The sequence below is a fragment of the Ursus arctos genome, unplaced genomic scaffold, assembly GCF_023065955.2.
Source record: "Ursus arctos isolate Adak ecotype North America unplaced genomic scaffold, UrsArc2.0 scaffold_25, whole genome shotgun sequence".
NCBI lineage: Eukaryota > Metazoa > Chordata > Mammalia > Carnivora > Ursidae > Ursus > Ursus arctos.
Genome location: NW_026622930.1, coordinates 32,540,612 through 32,566,657, shown reverse-complemented (window position 1 = coordinate 32,566,657; position 26,046 = coordinate 32,540,612). Strand labels below are relative to the sequence as shown.

Here is a 26,046-nt window from a genome sequence, read left to right as displayed (position 1 = left end):
ATGTTAAGGCCTCGGACCTCCCCCCCCCCCCGCACCGAACCGCCCCTCACTTCCGGTTCTCCTCCTAGCCCCTCCTCCTCCAGCTCACAGGAGGCTGCGCAAGGCTCTGCACGCGCGGGGTGAAAGAGCACGAGAGGAGTACACTCCTTCTCTTCTTCAACTTTTCATCTTTGATCACAGCGCCACCTCATGGTTGACTGAAGACTCGAGAGAGGATTAATTCTTCGAGGACAAGGAATCAGAGTCTTACCTCTTCCCTGAGCCTTGAAAGTTACTTAAAGAAAACGATAGATACCGAGAAAGCGTACATTTCAGGTCCTCCTTAGATCTACAGTCTTCTTTTTTTTTCGGAGGACCTAGACTCTATGGTCAGTGAGGAAGAGGGTCCTCTATTCTGTTGGCGCTTGCGTGATGCGAGGTGGTTCCGCATGCGCGGTGGGGTAGACTCAAGCGCACGCTGAGGAGGATCGGCCACTCCTGCGGGGGGACTGATCTCTGAGATTAAAGAGCACGGCACGGGATCCAGGCGTGGGATTCAGACGCATACCTCAGGTGACTAGTCCCCCAGATCGGTTTCTTCAAGAACTCATTTTGGTTGTGTCCAGTGACTTGGGTGGTCGGGAGAGGGTAGGCCCTTGGCTAACACCCCTCCCTTTCCCGTTCCTGCGCGGGAAGTGCCCGACACCACCCGCCGGCGCCGGGTGGGTTGTCCGTGTTACAGCGGTGTCATTGTACGAACGGAAGAGTCTCGTGAAGCAAAGTGGGCCAAGTGACCGTGCAGCTTCTTCGATATGCTGAAAGTGAGGATACTTTGAGATGGGGGCGGCCTCGGGAAAACGCTGTGACACCCCCGCCCCAGGACACTGAGCACTTGGCTTTTTCAGAGCCTGAGAAGCCCACCAACCTCCCGGCTTTTTTTTTTTTTCCTTCCGCCCCACCAAATACTACCTCTCAGTGGAAACCAGACCAGACACTTGAAGGGACCATTGGGGTGGGCCACAGTGTTGTCAGGAGCTGGGTTAAAAGGATCCAAAAATAGTTTATTTGTCCGATAATTTATTTTTTAATAGATGTCCATATTACCGTATCGCTTGACTTGTGCATTTTTATAGAATGAATCATGCCTTGCATCGAAACTAAAACAACTGTTGAAGAGTTTGCTGTTCTTAGTATCGGTTTTCCGTATTTCAGCACCAATGAGAATAGACTTAAACGCTGTGGCCTCGTCGTTAAGCATAACTAAAAAGATAAGGGAATTTTGGGGTTAAATACATATTCATCCTGAGGCCCCTTTTATTATCGCCCAAACTTAGGCTACTTTAATTATCATTAAGCAAGAAACATGGTTTCTTGGAGAAAAGGTGTAGCAGAGAAGTCTTGGTTTGTCTCCCAGTTGAAGTTATCAAGGAAAAAATACTTGTGATTATGTGTCTTTCAATAGTTCGTGAATTATATAGAGCTTTACTGCCTATTCTGAGTTGATTTGATGCCAAGTGACAGTTAATGATTCTCCTAAGATCTCAAGAAGACACATAGTAATATTTGTAGAGATTGGTGCTTTCTATTTCAACTACAATGAAATAGTTTAAAAGCTTATTTGCGTAGCACTCCTTTACTAAAAACTAGCATTTGGAGAACGTTACTGATAAGCATTAGAGCCAAATTAGAATTATCTTGAGTTGTGTCTATCACATAACACACTTAACTTTGGAAAGGAACGTGGACTTCCTGGATCTGTTATGGGTACTTGACCATGCACTGGTTTAAGAAAGAAGTCCTACCTACCATTTGACCAGGCAAAATTACTGACAGTGCAGGATATTTGAAATTAGCTTGGAGTTCAGTTAACATATTTTGAAAGACGGATCTTTTATACTGAAGAACACATACCATATTGTAGTACTCTGACGAACTGAGGCTCTGTGGGTTAAAGGTATTCTGATTTTAATATCAGAAGACTTGATTTTAGTTCCTCTGCTAGTACTTATTAAGTATTTATCCTTGAGAAAGTCATTTAATATTTTTGTTCCTTGGTTCCCTTTTAATTGATTGCTTCACCGTACTCCTTTCATAGTACTTTTTTTTTTTTAAGATGTTATTTATTTATTTGACAGGGAGAGAGCCAGTGAGAGGGAACACAAGCAGGGGGAGTGGGAGAGGAAGAAGCAGGCTCCTAGCGGAGGAGCCTGATGTGGGGCTCGATCCCAGAGCACTGGGATCACGCCTTGAGCCGAAGGCAGACGCTTAACAACTGCGCCACCCAGGCGCCCCTCATACTACTTTATATTGCTGTTACTTACTAGTTTGTTTCCCAATCTATACTTAACTTCCTTAGGTAAGAATCTTTAAGTGTCAGTAGTGCTTAGTACATAGATACTGCAAAAATAATGGTTTAACGAATTAAGTTACAAAATGGAAATAGTACCTCGTTTGCCTTTTAATGTCATATTTATATAGCACATTACACTTTCCAAATTTTTGCATATATTTTAATCTCATTTGATACACTCCACAAATCTGGAAGGTCCATGACACAGACTAGAAACTACAGTTTAATGGGAATGCATTTCCCAAGCAACCACAGCTAGTAATGGGGGAGCAAGGGCTGGAACCCATGTCTAGAGCTATTTTGTACCTATTAGTTACTTTCTGTGTTGAATAACATACCATCAGCTGTGTTCTACTTGTGCCATGTATATTGTAAAGAGACTGGTACTTCTTAAAGCAGTAGTATTCATATCTCCCATCGTGATTCTTCTGCAGTATTGCTTGTGTTCTTTAATCATCAAATGAAGTCTTGCTTCCCCAGAATTAATCAGCTTTACTATTTGAATAAACCTGGTAAGTAAATGTGGTTAGCCCCTGTTAAATCTTTTAAAACAGTTTCACATATTTCTGTAACATCATTTAGTTTGACACCTAGTTTGAAACTTCTAGCTCTCAAACTTTAGTGCTTTACATAGATATTTGACAGCAGTTGTCCAAAAGGGGGGAAAACTGTTTAAGAATGAAACAACCAGCTCAGCTGTTTCTTGGCGGGTAGTTCTGGCCATCGAATGTCTACTTCCCTTTATTTGCTAAATCCCTGTATTGTCAAGCTACAAAAGAAATGCATTTCCGCCACTATTATTAATATGCTGCTTTATTTCTTTTTGTTCAGCAGGATGGATTAGGACTAAAAGCTTGCAATAATCTGTGGTATATGCTTTAACACTGAATATATTAATGTTATTTTTTTTAAAGATGTTTCTAACTAATATTTATTGGTAATATTGGGTGAAAATACAGCGTGTTGAATACGAGCACAGACTCTGGATCCAGGCTTCATGGGTTGAGATTCTATCACTTGTCAGTATATGACAGAACAAGTTACTTGGCCTCTGTTTCTTCAACTATAAAATGGAGAGAACTAGGGAGAAAGCCAGTGGCCAGATCATGAGGTCCCTGTAGGTAGTAGAAAGATGTAAAAATCAGTGGGAAGCCACTGTGAAGATACTTATGGGTGCCGTTAACAGTTCTCAGACTGTACTGCCCCAGAACTCTGGGGTTCTGTGAGCTGGATGTGGATGTTCTGGATCAAGTAATGGCAGCCTTATTTCCCAGTTAATAAGAAAAAAATTGGGGTGCCTGGGTGGCTCCGTTGGTTAAACACCAGCTCTTGATTTTTAGCTCAGATCATGATCTCAGGATCGTGAGATCAAGCCCTACGTCAGGCTGTTGCTAGGCGTGGAGCCTGCTTAAGATTCTCTCTCCCTCTCCCTCTGCCCTACTTGCTTGCTGTCTTTCTCTCTGTCTCTCTAAAAAAATTAAAAAGTAAACGAATTTTCACACATTTTTCATGGGCCTTTAGGTCCTGTTACTGCCTATTTTCTGAACCTTGACAATAATAAATTGGTTAAGGTTAGTAGAAAAACATGAAAATCATCAGCTATGATTAGTTTTACAGCTTTCTTTTAAAAATACACTTCTGTGCATGGTATGATTTCAGCCTTGTGGGTCATAAAAGGAGTAGCGCTAAAAGTAGGTTGGGTAGATCAAAGGGAATAGTTTCAAATATACTTAATGCTTGGAGTGTAAGAGACTCTTGAACTTTACAGTAGTGGAGTTCTATAAAGCCATTCTCAAGATTGGGTATACCTGTCCAATAAAATAAAAGTATTTATTTAGTTGTATTTAGTTATATTTGATATTTTTGTGATTAGTGAATTTTAGGTTTTGTCTTAACATGTTACTGTAATTTTGGCTAAAATGATAGGGTGTATTACTTGATACATGATCAGGACTGGTTTAAGTAGTCGGAAGATTCTTCCCTTTATATAGTGGATGTTAGTATATAGTCTTAGCTGACTTGAAGAACGAGTAGCTTCAGTTTTGCTGATAGGTTTGTAGTAGTGATGCTTAACTATCATTTGTTATTTCTTAAAGTGGTTGTATTAAAATAGTATTTTACTCTTGAGGTGTACCTTTAATCCTTAGGTCTCAAAGTACTTTATAGATGGTCATTATTTTTTATGATTCCTCTAAAACTGAAGTCAGAGAATCACCCAAGCCTTACAAAAATGTGGAGCAAGGTAAAAATTATAGCTTGATTCCTAAACGTCTGTCTGTTTTCTGGTACCATTTAAGAAGTTTAAAGAGATAAGAAAACTACTCATTTCTTCCAGCAGCGAGATATGGAAAATTGATTGACATTTCTTTGTTTTTACCTTAACTGGACACTGATTTGATTCTTTTGTTTAAAATGCAGAATGCCGGGTCTAAGTTGTAGATTTTATCAACACAAATTTCCTGAGGTGGAAGATGTAGTGATGGTGAATGTAAGGTCCATTGCTGAAATGGGGGCTTACGTCAGCTTGCTGGAATACAACAATATTGAAGGCATGATTCTTCTTAGTGAGTTGTCCAGAAGGCGTATCCGTTCTATAAACAAACTCATCAGAATTGGCAGGAATGAATGTGTGGTTGTCATTAGAGTGGACAAAGAAAAAGGTAAGTGATAAAAATACCTAAAATATAAATTTCAGATTTAAAATGGTTTATTTAAAATTTTTTTTTTAACATACAAAGTTGTTAGAGAAGGATGACCAATTACCCATTTAAGCAAGACCTCTTGTGGTTTAATTAGCACATTCCAGGGCTAGTTTGTGTCAAATAACTTGACTTTTATTCCCAGAGGTTACCAGAATATTGATAGTTGACTCATTGTGGCTAAACGCAAAAGAGAGAAGTAAACCAGAGTATTAGTTCATATATTTGTAAAATGCATTTTTATTGAGGGGCGCCTGGGTGGCTCAGTCGGCTAAGTATCTGACTCTTGATCTCAGCTCAGATCTTGTTCGCAGGGTTGTGAGTTCAAGCCCCACGTTGGGCTCCATGCTGGGTGTGGAGCCTACTTTAAAAAAAAAAAAGATACTTTTTTCTTGGCTTAAAGCTAAATTTGTAATCAGATAATTGGAGGAACATGGAAATGGGGCAAAGGTAAATGGATTTTAGGAATATTTTATATAAGTTCTGAAAAAGGAATATACTGCAGACACACACCCAAAACCCAGTGTTCTGTATCTGATTATTAGAGTGTTTGTGTTCTTTGAATGTTCGTTCACTGTGTCCAAAATTGCTAACCATTTGAGGAAACAGGAACATATGACCCATACAGAAGAGAAAAAGCAACCAACGGAGATTGACCTAGAGGTGACCTTAATATTGGAGTTAGCAGATAAGGATTTTAAAGCAGATGTTGCAACTATCCAAGGATATTAGGAAAATAAGCTTGTAATGAATGAACAAAATGAAATCTCAGTAGAGACATTAGAAACTCTCACAAAGAACTAAATATAAACTCTAAAATTAAAAGTATAATATCGAAAAAACTCCCCAAAAGGGCTAACAGCAGGGTGAAGATGGCAGAAGGTTCAAGTCAGACTAGCAGGTAGTTCATTTAAAAGAACCAGTCTGAAGAGCAGAGCGGGGAAAAAGCAAACTGTCAAATATTAAAAGCTCTATTCCAAGAGAAGAGAGAGAAAGGGCAGGAGATATATGTGAAATTCTGACCAAAGTTTCCCATATTTGCCAAAAAAAACCTAATTTACAAACTGGGGAAGCTTGGCAAACCTCAAGCAGGATAAATACTGATAAGATCACATCTAGGCACATTAAACTAATGAAAAACAGCGATCAAGAAAATCTCGAGGGGCGCCTGGGTGGCACAGCGGTTGAGCGTCTGCCTTCGGCTCAGGGCGTGATCCCGGTGTTACGGGATCGAGCCCCACATCAGGCTCCTCTGCTATGAGCCTGCTTCTTCCTCTCCCACTCCCCCTGCTTGTGTTCCCTCTCTCGCTGGCTGTCTCTATCTCTGTCAAATAAATAAATAAAATCTTAAAAAAAAAAAAAAAGAAAGAAAATCTTGAAAGTGGCCAGAAGAAAATGATTCATGATTTACAGGGAAACAGTAATACAAATTAGTATGGTATTCTTACTGAAAATAATGGCTATTTGAGCACTGAGTGACATCTTTAAAGCACTGAAAGAGAAAAATTGTCATCCCAGAATTCTAGAATATTTAAAGAAATACTCAACAGTGAAAATCAGAAATGAAGACATTTTCAGGTAAATAGAAACTAAGAGGATTTATTACTTAATCTGCATTATAAGAAATGGAAATTATGCAGGCCCATGAGGTGTGATGCCTGATATGGGAAATATGTAAGTAAATGAAAAAGACCATTTTTCCCTCTTAAATTCTTTAAAATACATTTAAGTGCTTGTCTCATTCTGTACCCCTGGGATTTTAATTTATGGAGGTGACTGACAACATAGTGAGGCCAATGCCATGGCCACACCATGCCCATGCAGGGCCACCACGAGGAGGAAGCACCACTTTTGGTCAGGAGCAAAGGGAGCATCAAAAATACAGAAAATATATAGAACACAGTTGACCCTTTGATGAATAGATGCCAAAAAGACAAGTACAGAATCCTTTTGACTAGCTTTCATTTGGGTAATTGAAAGTATTAGTTCCCTTCACTGAAGTGATAGAAAATACACAATTACATGATGATACAAATGCATTTCTGAAAACAAATCTCTCATCATCTTATGCAGTATTTTATTGATATGATTTTAGTGGGAATAAGTGTAGGTATGCCAACCAAGCAGTCTGGTGTCAAAATTTATCACAGTGGTAAGCTAGCACCTGGGCAGAGATGATTTTTTTTTTCAAAATTTTCTCACACAGGATATATTGATTTGTCAAAAAGAAGAGTTTCTCCAGAGGAAGCAATCAAATGTGAAGATAAATTTACCAAATCTAAAACTGTAAGTTTGATTTTTGAGTGAGATTAGTCCACTATTTAATGTATTTAATAAATAATCAGCATGTAATATTCTTGGCAGAAAATTAAAATCTGGATTTTCTGTAACTGTATTTCCATTTATAATTATGAGTTACATAGGATAATTTGAAGACTTAATTTTAAAAGAGTTAAGATTGCAGTGTTTTTACCTCATGGTGGTACTACCTTAAGGCATTGCTTAGTGTCTAATCTAAAACGAATATACTGAACATTAGTGTTTTTAAGTTCTTTTAGGTTAAATTAACTGTGGTTGATTTCAGTTGATTTGACTTCTCATAACGTAGTTCTTGACTTTAAACCCCATTCTGGGATAAGAGTCACAGAGACAACCAGCTGTTGTATGTTAAGAATAAGCAAGGGTTTGTAAAATCTGAGTCCAGGAAAGCAAGGCAGGGGCCTGTTAGTAGTTTTTATCCCCCCTAGTTTGTTAGGGTTCTTTCTATTTCATTTTCTTACTTTGGCTGTAAACTCCTACTTCTATACAATAAGTATTAATGAAGCAAAAACAGCTATTTCTTCATTCTTAATGGTCTGTCTGTAGTTTTTTCTTCTCTGGTCCTATTTAGATTATCCTTCATTCTCTAGATCCTTGGTTCTTAATGGCAATTTTCCATTGTGTCTGTTTTCTTTATTTTTTGTTCTCTTCTCTCGTGTATGTTTCTGTCCTCAGGATAAAATGCCAAGAAAACAGTGTTTAAATGAAGAGATTTTTGAAATCTTGCTTAACTAACCCCAGTTAATAAGAGAGTAAAAATCTAAAAGCCAAAACACCGTTACCCAAATTTTTTCTTTTGTTTTACTGATGTGTTTACTATTACTGCATTGTGGTTTACACACTAGAAAACACTGTCAGTGAAATCCCTTCTTAATGAAGTGAGGACCTTGCCACTCAGAATGTAGTCTCTAGACCAACAGCATTGACATCACCTGACTGCTTAATGCAGGATCCTCAAGTCTCACCAAGTTTGAGAAGCTCAGCTCTAGGAAACTTTCACTTTGTTTTGTCCCCTTAGAATATTGTAAAATGAGGATGTTGATAGATCTTACAGGACGATAAGGTGATAGAATGAAATAGCCAATGTTAGTACCTTTCCTCACTAAACTTTCATGTGTGACATGAAAACCTCTTATACCCTTTCTCTTCTTTAAGCCCTTTTATTTTTAGGAAATGAGAAAAAGTTTGGCAGCAATGAGTAGGAGATGGGTACATTGAAGGATAACTGCTAAATAACACCAGAGCAAAAGAAATACTAAAATCTCAATCCTGGTTCCGTGCTGTCATATGGAGTAGTAATAGTAATAGCTTACACTTATATGACAAGTTTTGCGTAATATACAAATTTTATATATTTGTATAATGTTCTCCAAGTATAATTTGGATAGATTTGATCTCTCTGCAGTAAAAAGGAGAGATACTGGTATCTCCCTTTTCCAAAAGAGGAAACAAATGTAGAGAGGTTAATTGGTCCCTAGGTCAACTTGATCTGTGTCTTAGGACACTAAGTTTTGTACTGTTTCTACTTGTTATACCACTTGAGTTAAATATTATAGGAAAGTGATTATTTCTCTATGAAAAAAGAACTTGTTGTATGTTAATCCTTTGTTGTTGAGGAATTATTGTAGTCTAACCAAAGGTTCGTTTTTATATGCTGTCTACTAAAATGTAAAAATATCTCATTTTTTTTTAATAACTTATCTTTGAATTGTTGAACTCTTCATTTTGTTTCTAGGTTTACAGCATTCTTCGTCATGTTGCTGAGGTGTTAGAGTACACCAAGGACGAGCAGCTGGAGAGCCTGTTCCAGAGGACTGCCTGGGTCTTTGATGACAAATACAAGAGACCTGGATACGGTGCCTATGATGCATTTAAGCATGCAGTCTCGTAAGAACACGTCCTTGGCTCTGTTCTACCTTGATATCACAGCTGCTGCGTCTAGCACACAAGTTGAGAGCCTGACATGTAATAATAGCACAACACCCACATATTAAGTCCTTGCCAAATTTAGATAAAAATATTTCCATGTAAAAGGCCCATCATGTGGGCCAATCCTATGTAGCCAAGCATATATAATTGTGTACACTGTGGTTTTCATAAACCATATGGTTTCGTCTCACATTTTCCCCTCCTGGTTTTCTTATTATCCTAGCTAACTTCAGGGTCAATGTAGATGTCTCATCTGCAGCTGTACCTTGTTTTCTTTACCTCAGTTCCTTAGACCTTCAGCCCCTGCCACTTTAGCCAGTTTCCATATGGGCTCACCCTGGGTCTTATTATCACCAGAATTTGGTGTGCTTCCAAAACCTTTAATTCATACATTATATTCTTTTACCACAGACAGCCTCCTGGTCCTTCCAATTCCCCCATAGTTGGTCCTACTCTGTGTCTTCTTAATTCTTAATGCCAGACTATGATTCCAAACCTTTTTCTTCCTCCCTGTCTTTTCACCCTTTCCTGCCTTCTCTTTCTTACTCAGCATAAACATACCATGGTCCATCATTTCAACAACTTTTCTTGCCAATATCATGAGCTTTTGCCCTGTTTTTCCTTCTGTTACATCCAGCCTTGGATCGATGTTCCTGCCTTCTCTGCACTTGTACAATGCTGGGCGCTGCTAGGGAAAACCACAGTCTTGCAGGTTGGTGCCACTGCATATTCATCATGGTCTCCAGCCTCAGCTGCGCCTTCACTGCTGCCTCACATTCTCTCTGCTCTTTGTCAGTTCTTCCTCCCATTCTTAGAGTGGCTATTTTAGAGCTTTTACACTATCAGATATCAACTCCCCCCTTCCCTCACTCTCAACCAGTGTGCTCACTGTGTGTTTTATAAAGAGAATAGAAGCCATTACCCAGGATCTCCTCTACTCCTTCCACTGTCTCAGCAACCTTCTCTCCCATCTGTCATTACCTCCTGCGCTCCTGTCATTCTGAAATTCATATCCTTCCTGCTCTCAGACTAATCTGACCACGTGCGCACAGCTGCTCAGGGATCGTTTTATCCGTTATTCCCTTTTTTGTGTCTTCAGCCTTTCTCTTTGTTGGTTTTCCTCCATCGACATAAAAATATGGTCTAATTTCTCCCACTTATACTAAAAGCAAACTTTACCTCCCCTTTACTTTCTCCTGTAGCAAACACAGTATCCTCTCTTTTTAATAGCCAGACTCCTTCAGTTCTCTGTACTTAACTGTCTGTCCTTCTGCACATCCTCCTCTTTCCCAAGTGTTAATGCCCCACAAGCAGCCTCTCCGCTACACTGAGGTTACTTTCCTTTGTGCTGCTGAGGATGTTATTAGTCCCCGAGCTCTCAGAATGGCCGAGTGGACCGGGGACTGATAGAGCCTCCAGCAAGCCTGCTCACACGGGGCTCCAGAGCCTTTCCAGCCCCCCCCCCACCATGTGACTATTTTTTCATACCACATTGTGGGAAAGGTAAGAATAATAATTATAACAGCAAACATTTACAGGTTTCTCACAGCAACGCATGGTATAAGTGCTGTTGTTATCTGTGTCTTAGAGATGAGGAAATTGAGGCAGAGATTAAATAATTTGTCCACGTGCACAGAGCTAGCAAATGGAAGAGCCCCGATTCAAACCTAGACACTGGCTCCCGTCTGGAGTTTATGCTATTAACCATGAAGCACTGCTTTATATTTCTGTCCTCCCTGACTTCAGTCCTGCACGCCTTTTGTCCCTCGGTGTGCTGTCATCTTCCAGCCCTGGCTCAGCTCCCTCCCTTCCACCTCCAGCTCCCCCTCCATTACCCTCAGCAATGGCATACGGTTTTCCCCTTTTCCTTAACATTCTTTTGCTTCATCAGCCATGTAGTGACTGTCCATGTTTAACTAAAGATAATTCTTTGCCACATGTACTTCATATTTTTTTCCTTCTAATTAAGAAATAACATTTCTGAGATAGTTGAAAACAATATTTTACCCCCTCAACCCATTCCCCTCACTCATCAGTGGTAACTACTATTCTGTAATTAGAATGCACTGTTATTATTTACATTTTTATAGTTTTATTATATATATGTATAAAGTATAGAGTCATTTTTGTATTTAAAAAAATTTTGTATTCAATTTATTTAAACTTAAAGAATTTATCCTTATTGTTGTAGCTTTCTGTACCTTACAGTTTTACTAGTAAGACTGTTAATAAACAGGATTCTCCAAAGTGGTAGATGTGTACCTACTTCATACTAATTTCTAGTAGTATTTCATTGTAAGAATATGCTTTATTTCTTTCTCTATTCAGAGATACTAGGTTATCCTCCCCCTTTTTTTCCCCCATTTTTTTAAACCATGCTATTATGAATATCCATGTACTCTGTGTACATTTGGGAGTTTCTAAGGAATATACATTGCAATAGAGTTGTTGGGTCATAGGATTGATTATATGCATCTTTAAATTTACCCAGTTTTGCCAAAGTACTCTCCAAATCAGTTCTACAATTTATATTTCCTCTAGCAGTTGTATGAGCATTCCTATTTCTCTTCATCCTCACCAACATTTGTATATCTCTCAGATTATTTTCACTTTTGGCAAACTGATGGGTATGTAATAGTACCTTGGTTTTGGTTTGCATTTTACTGGTTATTGTGACGTTAACAGCTTTTCATATGTTTACTATTTTTTTTGTGAAACCTCTGTTCATCTCATTTGCTCATTTTCTGGTGGTTTGTCTTCTTGTTATATTTTGTAAGCAGTATTAGCTGAATGAAAGTTCCCTCCGCCCAGGTTCTTTGGCCTTTCATTCCCTAACACCTACTTTTTAGGCCTGATAGCCATTTCTGTTTTAATACTTGTTAACAGCTTTCTTAAAATAGTTCTACCTTTGCTTTTTAACGTCCTGCCATTCTTTTAGACATAATTTTAATTTTTTCATTTGTTCATGTTCCACAAACATGCTGGTGACTAAAACCCTGGTCCCTGTCTTGTGGCACGCAGAAGGGCCGGATGAAATTCCACTTGAGTCTGTGCAGCCCTTTGTGAGCCCACTAACTGAAAGTAATACCTTCCTCTCCCAGCTTCTGAGGATGCACTTTTATCTTAAATTTGCTTGTATGTTTTTGTTCTTTTCAAGCTCCTTGAAGCAGGGACTGCTAATCGCATGGAAATTTTAAATTATAGTGGGATGTCCAGTATTTTAGGAGACATTTTTAAATTCCTTGCTTTAGCCAGATCTCTAAAATTTTTCTTCAAATAATAATCAGCTGGGTATTTTCTGTTTGTCATAGTAGTGCTAAGTGCTTTACTTGCGTTATTTCATTTAATTCCACAGCCAGTGAGACGTACAGTTTTCATCCTCATTTTACAATTTGGAAACTGAGGTCTGGAAAGGCCCAAAAACACATAGTTAACGAAGTGTAAAGCTAAGATTTGAACTCAATTCTGACACTAAAGCTTGTGCTCTTAAACATTATTCTGTGGTGGTGTGTTTGTTGTCACAGTTATCTGTAAAGTAACCTTGGCCTTTTGTGTTTTTGTGTCTGTGTTTTGTTTTGCTTTAATTAGAGACCCATCTATTTTGGATAGTTTAGATCTGAATGAAGATGAACGGGGAGTACTTATTAACAATATTAATAGGCGTTTGACACCACAAGCTGTCAAAATTCGAGCAGGTAAGTGATTTTTTAAATGATGTTTAAAATATTTTGCATGAACTAGGATGCCTGGATGGCTCAGTCGTTAAGCGTCTGCTTTCGGCTCAGGTCATGATCCCACTGTTCTGGGATTGAGCCCCGTATTGGGCTCCCTTCTCAGCGGGGAGCCTGCTTCTCCCTCTCCCACTCCCCCTGCTTGTGTTCCCTCTCTCACTGCCTCCCTCTCTCTCAAATAAATAAAAATCTTTTAGAATATATATATTATATATATTTTGCATGAACCAGAAAGCTGTTAAATAATGAGCATTACTGAAGAATATGTTGCTGCTTCTGCAAGTTTTTCTATTTCTTATAATAGGAAAAGGTTAAGAAATTATTTTTGCTTCTACTGAACCGTCATAAAAGGTATATATTGACACAAGTGAAAAATTATCATATATGCATTTAGCTAGCCTTAAGTTAGTCCTTTCTTTTCTTTTTTTTAAAAGATTTTATATATTTATTAGAGAGGGAGAGAGAGGGAGAAGCAAACTCCCCGCCAAGCAGAGAGCCTGACGTGGGGTTCGATCCCAGGACCCCGAGATCATGACCTGAGCTGAAGGCAGACTCTTGACTGAGCCATCCAGGCGCCCAGCCCTTTTTTTTTTTTTTAAGGGTGTGGTATTTTCTTCTAGTAAATACTTTAAAATATTCTAAAAGTACAGTATTGTCCTTCTGTGCCTCTGGATTAACAACTGTTAATAATAGGTTGGAGTATATTCTTTCAAACATTTCTTATGCACATATACTGTATAGGAATATATGCTGTTTACATTCAGACATAATTTTTCTTGCTTTTACGAAGATGGGATCATACTATGCAAAATTTTCCTCAACTAGCTTTTTCCATTTGGTGTATCATGGCAGCCCTTCCATGCAGAACGTGGGACTTTTTCTCAATCTTTTTAATGACGAAGTGTAATATTTCATAGAACAATAAACCAGTTCTCTCTTGGTAAACATTTAGGTTCTACCATTTTTTTCACTATTAAAGACACTACAAATTAGCACCCTTATAACATAGACGCTTACCCAGTTGCATAAGCGTTCTGTCATGTAGGCTCCTAAAAGTGGAACCACTGGGCAGAGGGTGTGCAATTTCTAAACCATTCTAAACAATTTGCAGTCATTGTTTCACTCAGTCTTTATCACACTCCTCCTCTTCACTTTACAAATAAGGAACCGAGGCATGGAGAGGTTGGAATCATAATTTTAACCCAGGCATGGCTAGAAATCATGGTGTTTGTTGAATTTCTTTTTTTTATAATTTTGTCATTCAGGGGCTTGATGTGGAAGAGAAGATACAATTTCACTGCATACTCAGATAATTTATGATTAAAGTTAATAGTTGGGGTAGATTTCTAATTGTGAAAGGGTGATGAAAACTTCTATAACTATTTGAATACTAGTGTGTCTGCCGCATCTCTGATTTCTTTTAAGCCTTTAAATACTTTTTTTGCATTTTTTGATATAAGTTTTTTAATTTCTGTAATTTTAGATATTGAAGTGGCTTGTTATGGTTATGAAGGCATTGATGCCGTAAAAGAAGCCCTGAGAGCAGGTTTGAATTGTTCTACAGAAACCATGCCCATTAAGGTGAGTAGTCCATTTTCTCTCTCCCTGCTAAAATACCAACCTAAGCCAAATCAGATTTTTTTTATCATCCTATTTTATAACAAGTGTTAGGAAAAATGGCTCTTGGCGATGTTGTCTAAGGGATGTTACTGCTACTATCACAGTGGATAAAGATTTCTGTTGGTACTTAGTGCCAGAGGGCCAGCTGTGCTAAACTGAAAGAGTTCCTGTGTCCGTAATGCTTCTAGGACCTTGACAAGGGTAACATATTCTCTCGTATTCACACAGATCTTTTAGGAGTTTTGGTCTGAGTCTTTTAAGCAGTACAATTAACCAGATGGTTGTTACTCAGAATCTCTTAGATTTTCTTCCATCAGTGTAGTTTAGAACCAAATAAGAATTTTTGTTTTAGAGACAAATTATCCATTATGCTGATGATGGCTACTGTTATTTTAACCACCAAAGACACCCGGAAGTCATAATCCTACATATTTGGTATTGCAGGGGACTGTTCATACTGGATTATATCACTATATCATGTAGCTTTTGCTACATTAACAAACCACCCCCAAATTGCTGACTTACAGGATTGGAAATTAAGTTTTGGGGTGATTTGTTAAGGCAGCAGAATAGCAAAGGAGTTCTTAAACATCCTAATAGTTTTGTGTTGTATAGGTGTGTTCATCATTGAATTTTGTCTTCTTCCTTAGATTAATCTAATAGCTCCTCCTCGGTATGTGATGACGACAACCACCCTGGAGAGAACAGAAGGCCTCTCTGTTCTCAATCAAGCTATGGCTGTTATAAAAGAAAAGATTGAGGAAAAGAGGGGTGTCTTCAATGTTCAAATGGAGGTAAGATCTATAGTGTTCCTGCCTTTTTCTCAAAATATATAAGAAATTTAGGGTCACCTGCCTGGCTTAGTTGGTAGGGCATGTGACTGTTGATCTCAGGGTCGTGAGTTCAAACCCCATGTGGGTTACAGATTACTTTAGATAGAGAGATAGATGGATAGATGGGTAAGAAATTTAAATCATCTAAATGATTTGCATTCTAAAATACTTAATCACTGCCTTTTAAAACATGAGATATATGTAGGATTATAACTCTGCTGAGCCTAAAATAATCATTGACTCAGAGGGTCCTAGAAGGGCTTTTTATAAGTAAATGAGAACTGTCATGTGATGGTTATTTGTGACTAAGGTCACTGATGGTGTTAGGTTTATCCCTCCCGCCAAAGGAAAAAACAAGGCAACAAAAATGAATGATTGATTATTGTCAGAATTTAATGTGGAAGGCTTAAAATTTGATCTCAGGATTAGAAACATTAGTCTGTATTTTCCTTATCTCAACAAAAATGAAACCTAATTAGAAAGAAATAATTTATTTTGAATGCAGAAGATGCATTTTTACAAGACAGCTTGTGGGTTTGAGAGATGCAGCCACTGAAATTATTTTCGTATTTTTTCAGTTTGGGCTTATAGAAATGACTACGGGAATATTCTGTTTCACTACGCACATATTTCTTTTTCCTATATTGTGTTACTCTCATACATTTCTCCCATTGTTTAATGGAATTTATTAATGATGCAGTAGCACTCAAAAAATGAACAGATATGGCAGAGTTGTTAAAAGGACAAGCGTTCCTTTAAGAGTTAAAATACTCGGCAGTAATAGTATTGAAATGGAACTTGTATACTGTTGAACTGCCTCACTTTGAAATTATGCCTCTCTGCTTCCACAGCCTAAAGTGGTCACAGATACAGATGAGACCGAACTTGCAAGGCAGCTTGAGAGGCTTGAAAGAGAGAATGCAGAAGTGGATGGAGATGATGATGCAGAAGAAATGGAAGCCAAAGCCGAAGATTAACTTTGTGGGAAGCAGAGTCCAGTTTAAGGAACACAAAGCAGCCCTTCCTGGCTGTAAACCCTAGACTTGAAAGTTTTCCAGTATTGAAAACTTCAAAGCTGAATATTTTTTATTTCCAAGTATTTAATGTTCCAACAGACCAAAACATGACATGCCCTCCTAAAAGTCAGCTGTTTTCACACAAGAGCTCCAACATTCAGCAGTTTTTAAGGGAGTGGGCCTAACTTCACTTAGAGACAAATCTTTAAGAAACAGTCATAAAATTGGGCTTGTGGTTTCCATTTCTGATGTCTCTAGATTGGCACCCCTTTGTAGTTCAGTGCCTCCCTGAGATTTACCAGGGGCACCCAAAGCAAATAGCCTCAACCTTTCTATATAAAATGTATCAAGCAAACATTAAATAAATTTCTGGGATATTTAACTATAGGCTTCTTCCTTCTTGTCACCAGTTAAAAGCATTACGATTACTAAGACCCTAATTCTATTATTGTCATTTTAGTCTAGATGTAGAAATACAAGGGCAGGTGACCAAAGGATCTATACGTCAGATCCTTTCAAAAGGAGGGTGTAGAGAAAATAATTTTAACCACAGTTAAAGTTGACTCTTACGGGAGAAAAGCCTTAAAATGTCTATTTTAAAATTACACAGGATGTGTGCCTTTTACCAGTTTGTGACTGAGAACAATATATGGTATGAGGGAGAATTTATCACACTGGTCCTTGTTGGTCTAAGCTGCTTGCCCTGAGTTTGTAATTCAGGGTGGTAAAGTGTTTTGTTTTTAAAGATGCTGCTTCTTTAGTTACTTCGAGTATCATTGCCCAACTTTTGATTTTTTTCCCCCATTAACATTCACTAGGTGCCACCTAGAGCTTCAGCTCTTAATAAGGAATAGGGATCTAATTAAACACAATTACAATCATGTTTCTACATTTCCATCATTTTTATGTTTAAGAGCTAATTGTTTAAAAGGTATATGAATCTAAAGGTAAATAAATAATAAAGGTAAATAAATTTCATAGATAACACATGGTTTGAAGTTACAGCTACATTATCCAGGGTGTAGAAAGTCTTGAGTTACTTTGGTCTGTTTCATAGATTTAATCTCTTAGGATACTTCAGGTACTAGATTTATTTTATTAATTATTCATAAGAATAGCTATTTAAATACTTAAAAGATTAAACCTAACCCACCTTAATTAAGTACTAGACTTAATTCAACATTAAAGGGACTGGAAACTAGAAGTGTACTGGTAAGACAGTTTATGCCTATTTTGAAGGTTTGTCCCTGTTTAATTTAGCAGCCTCTACTAGCCTTTTAAATCCAAAAGCATAACCATATGGCTATTGCCACAGGTAGCCACGATTGCTAGTACCTGCCATACTGGGAATATTTAGAGGAGGATCTAGGTGTACTCAAAATTGGCACATGATTTTCACTTCGGTCTTTGTGAGGAGTCAGAAAACAAGTCTATAAAGCTTGTGGCATCAAGAATGTCCTCAAAGTATAACAGGTGCTCTTTAAATGTTTGTTGTAGACAGGGGAATTGAATTTCCACTTTGTTTACGGAGTTTTTTACACTTCAAGGCATAACCGTTGCAAACTACTGGTGACCTCCATGGTGAGTGATTTTTATCCCATGTAAGCCTTTGCTCGGTTCCACAACAGTTTTGCAAAATTTATGACCTTCCCAGCAAAAAAATTAAATACCTCACTGATACCATGAAGGAGAGAATTAAACTTAAAGCATACATACCTGCTGGCCTAACAATATCACTTTCAAATATGAGGACAAGCTACACACCCTGCTCCAAATAACCTGAGGAACAGATTAACAAAGACAATTGACCAGTTTATCCAAATCTGGGATCACCATACAATGACTTTTCATTAAAAATTGACAATTTCATCTCCCCATTTGCCTGAGTTAAAGCGAAACAACTGAAAATCAGCCATAGTTTGGGTCTTGTTTAATCGTAATTGAAAGGCAAAAGTAGCTGAGAAAAAATGGGAACATAGAAACATTTTCATTTGCTGTGTTTTATAGCAAAACAAGACAACCAGTATGTACATGGATAATGCTCATTTAGTGAGAAGCTACAGAGACATGCTACGTGTCACGGCAATTACTCAGCGGCCGTCCTTTCAAACACTTGCCCTAGCTACTTCAGTGTGAAGAACCATTAAAATGGTTTGGGATTTTTAAAAATTCAAGTACTAGTACTCTGGCAAGAGTTGCCTCAAGGTGATGGCCATCTACTTTTTCAACACACGAAGATTCTGATACCCCTATACAGAACAGGGTGCAATCGTGCCAATTTGGAGTCGAGCCATCAAACCAAACGCAGTTTAATTTAGATAAACACCTGTTGATATTCAAAGAGCAATAAAGAAACTAATTCCAGGGACATTAGACCTTGGTGAAATGCCAAATGGAAAATGGTGCTTTAAAAGGCAGTCTCTTACAATGTAAGGAATAAAATAAAACCTCATTAGCTTGGAATTCCTGATCATTCAGGTCAGGTATTCTAGACAAGATTAAGAGGACACAGTTCACACTAAAAAGGAAATTTTTTTCCTTAAGCACTTTGGAAGTATCTACTCCCCTTAAATGTAAGTTACATATCTATTCATTAAAGGAAGTCTGAGCACTTGTACTTGGCAAGAATGCTGGCAGTAGCTTGTGCCAGATTACTGTATAAACTTGAAAGTAATAAAAATGTTTTTAAAGACATTGTATGATACAGACTTTTCACTACTTCAGATTAACCTCCCAACTGGTGAAGCTTCTTGGTACCTATATGTCTCAATTAAGGTTCACTTAAAAACCAAAATGTCATTCCTTAATTCTTTTACCATTTACATCATTCTCTGTCCTTTAGCAGCTCCTGCTCTGCATCTCTTTCTGAATTGCCACTTTTCATAGAAATGTGGTAATTTTACTCTGTTGTATGTGTGACTAATCTCTCCAATTGAGTCCATGATTTCTGCAGTGTATATGCTTATGCAGGCTTATTTTTCAAAGCAAGACCATGTTCAAAATTTTGCCACCATTCCCATTTTAAGATGAAGCATGTCTTGGTGACAGAGATCACTTGAGATGTTTTCATAATCTTGCATAATTTGTATAGCCTCAAGCATGAAAAACCTTTGAAAACTATAAAACTTTGTACAGGAAGTCTAATAGCTAGAAACGTGTCAGTTTTTACTAATTCCAGAGAAGGAGTTAGTTTTTGACAGCACTTCAGAGAGCCAACATGAGACTAGTGTTTTATTTAGTATTATATTATGACTAGTTAGTGTTACAACAGGGACACCTACTAGCTGTGAGGATGGGTGAAAGTCAAGAATGCTGATGCCTAACGGCGGTTCTAATATTTCCAGGCTGTTAACAGGAAGACAGGGAAGGAAATAGCACCACTGCCAATTGTGATCTAAGGAACTGCAAAGCCATACAAAATATACAAAGAAGCTAAAAGTCTTAACACACTCCCATTCTGCAGGAAGTCTTGTCTGTACCATCTGGTAGGAGGGAGGAATCCTGTCCTGCTCCTTCAGGAACACATTTCCTTGTCACGTTAGCTTTTTGATAGCTTCAATCCACTCAGCTCGCTCAGCCTTGCTGCTGGCCTGGATATAATAGTGTGTGTCTTCCTTGGTAATCACTTTGAAGAGATTCCCCTGGACATTCCCTTTAACCCCTAGGCAGAAGAAAAATTCGTGAGTGAATATCCGTGTCTGCTTTCAGCTAGAAATGAACTGAGCCACGAACAAAAATACACCAAATGAAGTATTTCTTAAATACCAATGTATGTGGTTAGGGAATCCCACCAGAAGCCTGCTTTCCTCTCTTCCACCTTGCCGCTCCCCGTCCCTCCCCTCCACCCTCTTGGCCGACTGCCTACACTAACTACAGATCTACAGTTCCGTTCACATCTGAGAATCCAGGAGGTTTATGTGAGAAAGAAGTAGGCACAGATTTGGGACTTGACTTTAATTTGTTTAGCTTCTTTGAACCTCAATTTCCACATCCATTAAATGGGAACACTACAGTCTTTCTTAGCTGGCTATTGTGAAATTAGTGTGCTCATAGATGTTAGAGTGTATTGCTAACCCTTAAACACTGTGTAGGCTACTATTCTTAGGTGGAAGCTTACCTGCCAGTAAGCACAGAAACTGAGGGGAAAGAGGAATACCAGAGACAGATTATTTAGTTGTGTTGTGAAAACACTAAGAAGACCCCACATGCCCCTTTCCCTCATTCTGAAATCGGCTCTAAAATGTACTCATCGTCTCACTGAGACCTACTCAGGCCCCCGTTGTTCAGCCCATCAGCAGAGCACCGCTGCGAGTGCAGCCGGGAGCACCCCGAGGCCTGCAGGCTGGCACGGAGTTGCACCTTACCGGTGGGAACGCCATTATCCTCCAGAGCAGACACGAGTGAACCACGAAGAGAAAACCCACCCACCGGCCGGTTCTCCTCCTGCAGCAGAAAGAATTCCTGATGAGGCACAGTGTGAACTCACAAAAGGGAGAAAGGAGTTGCCCTCTTGCGAAGCCAGTGAGAGTCATCTGCAATACAGGAAGCTGAATTTGGACATCACGTGGTCACGTTACATGTACCATAAGGAAGTCTGGGCTTCGTTTCACTGCCAGCCGCAGCAGGGCCACACTCCTCCCTGGCCCTCGGCCCTCCCTGTTGTCTGCCAGGTCCCAGAGGGCTCCTTGTCATTCCTTCAGGCGCTCCCCTTAGGCTGGGGATGCCTGACAAGCTTCAATATTTCAAAAACTGAATGAAAATCATACATCTAAGACAAGGCTGGACAGGCCAGCTCAAAGGCCGTTTATCTTTGCTTTTGACTGGAATTAGATCAACTCATCATACAATAATACTTATTATCTGAAACTCAGAGTAGCAATTCTTCGATTGATTAGAAAAGAAGAAAAAGAAAATTAGTGAATGATGGCTTAAATAGTACATGATAAAAGGAACTTTCCACAACATCAGTGGGTACAAAAGGTTGAGGGGCAGAATTCATGGTGTCTCCGCAGAGAAAGCACCGTTAGGAGTCTCCTTTATCAGCCCACCCCACCCCCCCAGCCCCACAAAAAGCTTTGGAGAAACTAAAAGGTGCTTTCCTCTCAAAATAATGATAACCGTCTGCGCAGGCAACAGCGTGCTGGAAGAAAGAAACGATCAGACCGTTAGGTGTAGCTAGGATCGTGGAAGGACAAGCACAGCACAGCAGAAGTGAGGGCAGGGACGCTGGGAGAAAGGAAGGAAGTAGAGCCAGCTGCCCGGTACGCTCGGGAGAGAAGTGTCTGAAGCCTCACACTCGGGTGCCAAGTGGACACGCGGCACTCACTTTGGAAGGGTCGTAGTAATGCAGGAAAGCCGGATCCTTCCTCAGAACAAAGCGCCGCACCTTCCAGTTTTTCCTCTTGTGCCCCTAAGGCAAAGAAAGGGTTCAAGGCTCATCTGTGACAGCTCTGTCCCTTCCTCCCACTTCCACGCGTCTAATGCCCAAGCCAACTTGCTACAATGGACTACTTTCTGGAAGGAGTCTGCTGGATTACAGACCCAAGGATTACAGTGACGTGGACCTCCCTCTCAGAGACACTTGAGCAAAAACACTGCCACAGTTAGTCGAGTTGACAGAACCAAAGAGGGTCAGCACTGAAGGAAAAGGGGAGCATTACCCAGACCCAGTCAGGGTGTAAGGAGGACAGGGAGGCAGCAGGTGTCCACTGGACTAAGAGCTCACAGGCAAACTTGAACCCAAGCACACCGACTTTTAAGTGTCAAAAGCAAGCCTACAGCTACATGGATATGTGCACACATCGACAGTAAAAACCACTTCAGCATTCTGCATCAGAAAGAGTAAGAAATGATCAATTCTATGTTAAAATCTAAACGTAGAAGATATTGATGCGTATGACTCTCTTTGCCTTCACCCCCAAGATCACAACGCTTCCTTAGCCCTCTAGCCGGGAGCCTCCAGAGTCCCTCTCACACCGTCCTCCCGGCCTGCCCTGCACGGGCGACCTCCCCTCACTAGACTCCCATCAGCCTGGGAGTGGCGCGGCCCTCGGGGTAGAGACGCAGTCGCAGGCATGGTAAGTAATCTAAGAGCAGATGGGGATCGTGATACGCAAGAAGCAGGCGACACAGCCGTGTGCCCCAAGTACCAGTGGGAATGGCGCCGAGCAGCACGTGTGTCCACTGGACAGACACGCCCATTCACACAGTGTGCAGGATATGCACAAACACGAGTGGTGTGCGGAAGGTCCGCTTACCCATCCCGTGCTGGGACACGGTGATTCTGTTCGCAGGCCAGCCTGTGTGTCAGGCACGCAGGTGTGCCCGTGACAAGGATGCTCCCCTGGGCATGGTTAGCAGGAGGGACCACAGTCAGTTTTTAAACACTGATGTTACATTACACAATGTCATCTTCAACCCACCGCAGTAGGTGGACAAAAGACATTTTCTGTTCGTGTATGAGGGAGGTGTGCGGTGTCGCACAGAAGCAGGCAGAGACCCCAGGAAGCGTCAGGGGGCTGAAGGCCAGCAAATGCGAAACACCAGCGCGGCAAAGCAGGGCCCTTGCAGCCCAGTGCACGCAGTGGGCGGTGCTGCAGACACCGTTCCCTGGGACTGCGATCGTGACTCGCGTGCACGTTTCCCCTGCATCTCTCTGTGTCTGGGACTCTGTGTGTGTGTGAGTGTGTGTGTGTGTGTGTGTGTGTGTGTGTGTGAGAGAGAGAGAGAGAGAGAGAGAGAGAGAGAGAGAGGGAGAAGGGGCATGTCCATGCCTCTTGCTTTGCTCCCGGCAGCTGCCGCTGGTTCCTGCTTTAGCAGATTCTCCTGGAACTGAGCACCTGCCCTCAGGCACTCTCAGCCCTTCTCACCCTCTGGGGGCATCTGTGCATCTCCCCCCTCTCCAAGGCAGGCATACCTGCTTGGCCAGATAGCCTTGTTTTACCACTGTGCCACTTAACTCCACAGTGCTGAGACTAATTTCTTCCTTGGAGCTTATCTTCTTCTTGTAGCTCTCAGCCTAGCAGGAAGGAAAGAGCAAGGACTGTGTTACAAAAAAAGTCCCAGTTCCAGGCTCTGGGGGCTACCAGAGGGAAAGGAAAATCCTCGATTCAGAAACCTCACTCCACCTGGAGGGAGAAGAGGTCCCCAAACCCTAGGCCTCTCGCCCATGACTGTGGACCCCTGGCGCTCACTCTGTTACCTCCTCCTTCCTCTGCCCCCATGGCAAGAGGAACTCCCTCCCTAACTTACGAAAGTGTACAGGGCCGTGGAGTCATCCAGGAACTGCTCGGCCAGGTCTCCAGAGCGAATGGCTCCCATGCTTCGGACACCTACTGGCTTCAGGAAGTTCTCTTCCATGAGCATGGAGGCCAGGGTCACGGCCTCCAGACGGTTGGCAGAAAAGTTATTGGAGATGAGCCAGTCCACCAGGGAGGAGCCTGCATTGGGGCAAGTGCAGCCCCAGTCAGACAAAAGGCTATAGACAAAACTCCCTGGGGGTGCTTGGCTGTGACCTCATTGACCTTACCCTCCTGGGCAGCCTTGGGCTCTACCTAAGAGCAGACCCAAGGCCACACCCACATGTGGCCATCTCGGACCAGCCCGCTGGCCGCAGGCAGCTCTGGCCTCAACGCAGGAGGGCTGGCATGGCCAAGTCCGGTCCCAGTTCCCACCGCCTGTCCCAGACCCCAAGAGGGGAGGCTCACCTATGAAGGTCTTTTTGTAGGTGCTTCCCTGCTCCATGTTGGGGCTTGGCCGGATTCCACTGCTGCTGTCGTGCATCTTGTCCACGATACGGCTACACAGAAGGAAGACAGAGGAGAGGCGCCCTTCATCGCACCAACACTATGAGGGAGGGGCCAAGAGCTGCGGCCAAGGGTATAAAGCAAGGGGCGACGGTATGATACCCATCACCAAGCAAGGGGGTATTCCGTGCTGCATCAGAACTGGAGAGGTAGGATTTTAAGACGTTTCTTTTCTTCTGCTCGTCTAAATGCTCTAATGTTTCTATATGAGACAGGTACTACTTTTGTAGCAAAATTAAAGAGCTGTGACTTTTAATTTTAGAGTAAAAATTGTACAATAATGATTCTCTATGACCATAAAGTGTGATCTCCTCCAGCTACTTCTCAAAGTCACCCATCACTTGAACCCCCTCCTGCCCGCGCTGCTCGTCCCCCTGCACTCACCACGGTCTAGCAGCGGCCCTGCTGCACAAGCAAGACTTCAAGGAGCCCACAAAGGGACTCGTCCTGTGTCTTCGGCGGGTGTAACAGTTCTGCTACCTGGGAGCTTAGGGGGTGTTGCCTGCGCTTGTAACCGGCTCCGTGATGGAACTCCTACTTTGGAGTGCTGCCTCCACCAGTGACCTGCTTTCTGTTCTGTGAGACGATTCCTGCCACCAATGGAAGATCTTGTCTCATTTTCTATCTATGTCCTTGAGTGGGAAAGCCCCCGAGATGAGATCTGATGTATTCCCATTTGCATCTCCGGGGTACCTAGCAGTGCAGTGTGGGGCATGCAGTAGGCACTCTATAACTGTTGCCTGAATGAATGGCTGGATGTGGAACCTCACAGAGCAAGAATGCAGCTGCTACCTGAACACATCACTCTTGCCACCAGGCTGCAAACAAGACCAGTGACGTGGCAAGTGGAGATTCCTGGGGGGCTGTGACGGAGCCCTGGGCACCCTGGCTGAAACTGCAGGGAGGGTCTCAAGACACTGAGGTGGGCGAAAGCAGCAGAGGCCCCAAGAGGTTTCAGAGGAGCAGCGCAGGTCGGGAGGGCCTGAGGGCTGCCACCAGACAGGCCTGCGCGGCAACCACGGAGCCCCCTCCCTGCATCACACAGAAAGAAGAGGCTGCAGCAAAGCCAGGCAGGGCAAGGGGCGGGGGGCCGGGCACTCACTGCAGGCTGATGTGAGGGGGCAGCTTGAAGGAGTTTTTCAGTATGTGGAGCTGCTGGACCTTCCCCGGCTGCCCAGCGTGAATAGCCCCCGTTATCTCAAAGGCCCAGGCATCCCTCTCTTCTCGGGAACAGGCCTCCAGGAAGTACTCGGTGGATGTTCGAGTCTTCAGCTTAATGAGGAGCTGTGGGAAGAGACAGCCAGTCAGACCAGCACCCAGAGGCCCAGCGGGCAAGAAAATGGTGGTGGGGCAGCTATGATGACAGGCCCACAGCAGACCCGGGACACAGAGGTCTGGGGGCTGTCGAATGCCCAACCCCCTCAGCCACACCCCAGTGGGGGGTCTTCAAAGATCCCCTTGTACACCTCAAACCACAGGAGGCTCGTGGCCTCGTAAGGCAAGCTCTCCCTCTGGCATGGACCACTTAGCATAGGGACTGCTTCCTGGGCACTTGGGCCCCTGCTTCCGATTCTGCCTTTGAGAACCTCACAGACTAACCTCACCTCCCACGACAGTCCCTGTGCTGAAATACACTGGCTTTCAAGGCAGACTGATCTGAACGCAAATCCCAGCTCTGCCACTTAGCTATGGACGCTTGGACACATTAAGGAACCCCACCGGGCCTTGCTTTCTTCATCTGTCATATGGGGATACGAACCCCTAC

General features: G+C 41.6%; 2 protein-coding genes across 2 annotated transcripts in view; one reads left to right on the top strand and one right to left on the bottom strand.

Moving 5' to 3' along the window:
• The first annotated feature begins 411 nt into the window (after window positions 1–411).
• On the top strand, window positions 412–19,170 carry EIF2S1 (eukaryotic translation initiation factor 2 subunit alpha). Its single transcript, XM_026489671.4, has 8 exons — window positions 412–552; window positions 4,748–4,989; window positions 7,235–7,314; window positions 9,083–9,234; window positions 12,865–12,971; window positions 14,491–14,588; window positions 15,278–15,421; window positions 16,312–19,170. Exons 2-8 carry the CDS (start codon window positions 4,749–4,751, stop codon window positions 16,435–16,437), a joined length of 948 nt encoding a protein of 315 aa, XP_026345456.1. The 5' UTR covers window positions 412–552; window position 4,748; the 3' UTR covers window positions 16,438–19,170.
• PLEK2 (pleckstrin 2) overlaps window positions 19,160–26,046 on the bottom strand; it is a 19,111-nt gene continuing 12,224 nt past the window's right edge. Inside the window, exons 3-9 of the mRNA XM_048219815.2 lie at window positions 25,384–25,565; window positions 24,183–24,274; window positions 23,728–23,915; window positions 23,393–23,494; window positions 21,803–21,886; window positions 20,841–20,919; window positions 19,160–20,137 (exon numbers count right to left, since the gene is read on the bottom strand). Coding sequence (XP_048075772.1) covers window positions 20,010–20,137; window positions 20,841–20,919; window positions 21,803–21,886; window positions 23,393–23,494; window positions 23,728–23,915; window positions 24,183–24,274; window positions 25,384–25,565 — 855 coding nt within the window. The 3' untranslated portion in view covers window positions 19,160–20,009. The remainder of the gene's footprint in view (window positions 20,138–20,840; window positions 20,920–21,802; window positions 21,887–23,392; window positions 23,495–23,727; window positions 23,916–24,182; window positions 24,275–25,383; window positions 25,566–26,046) is intronic.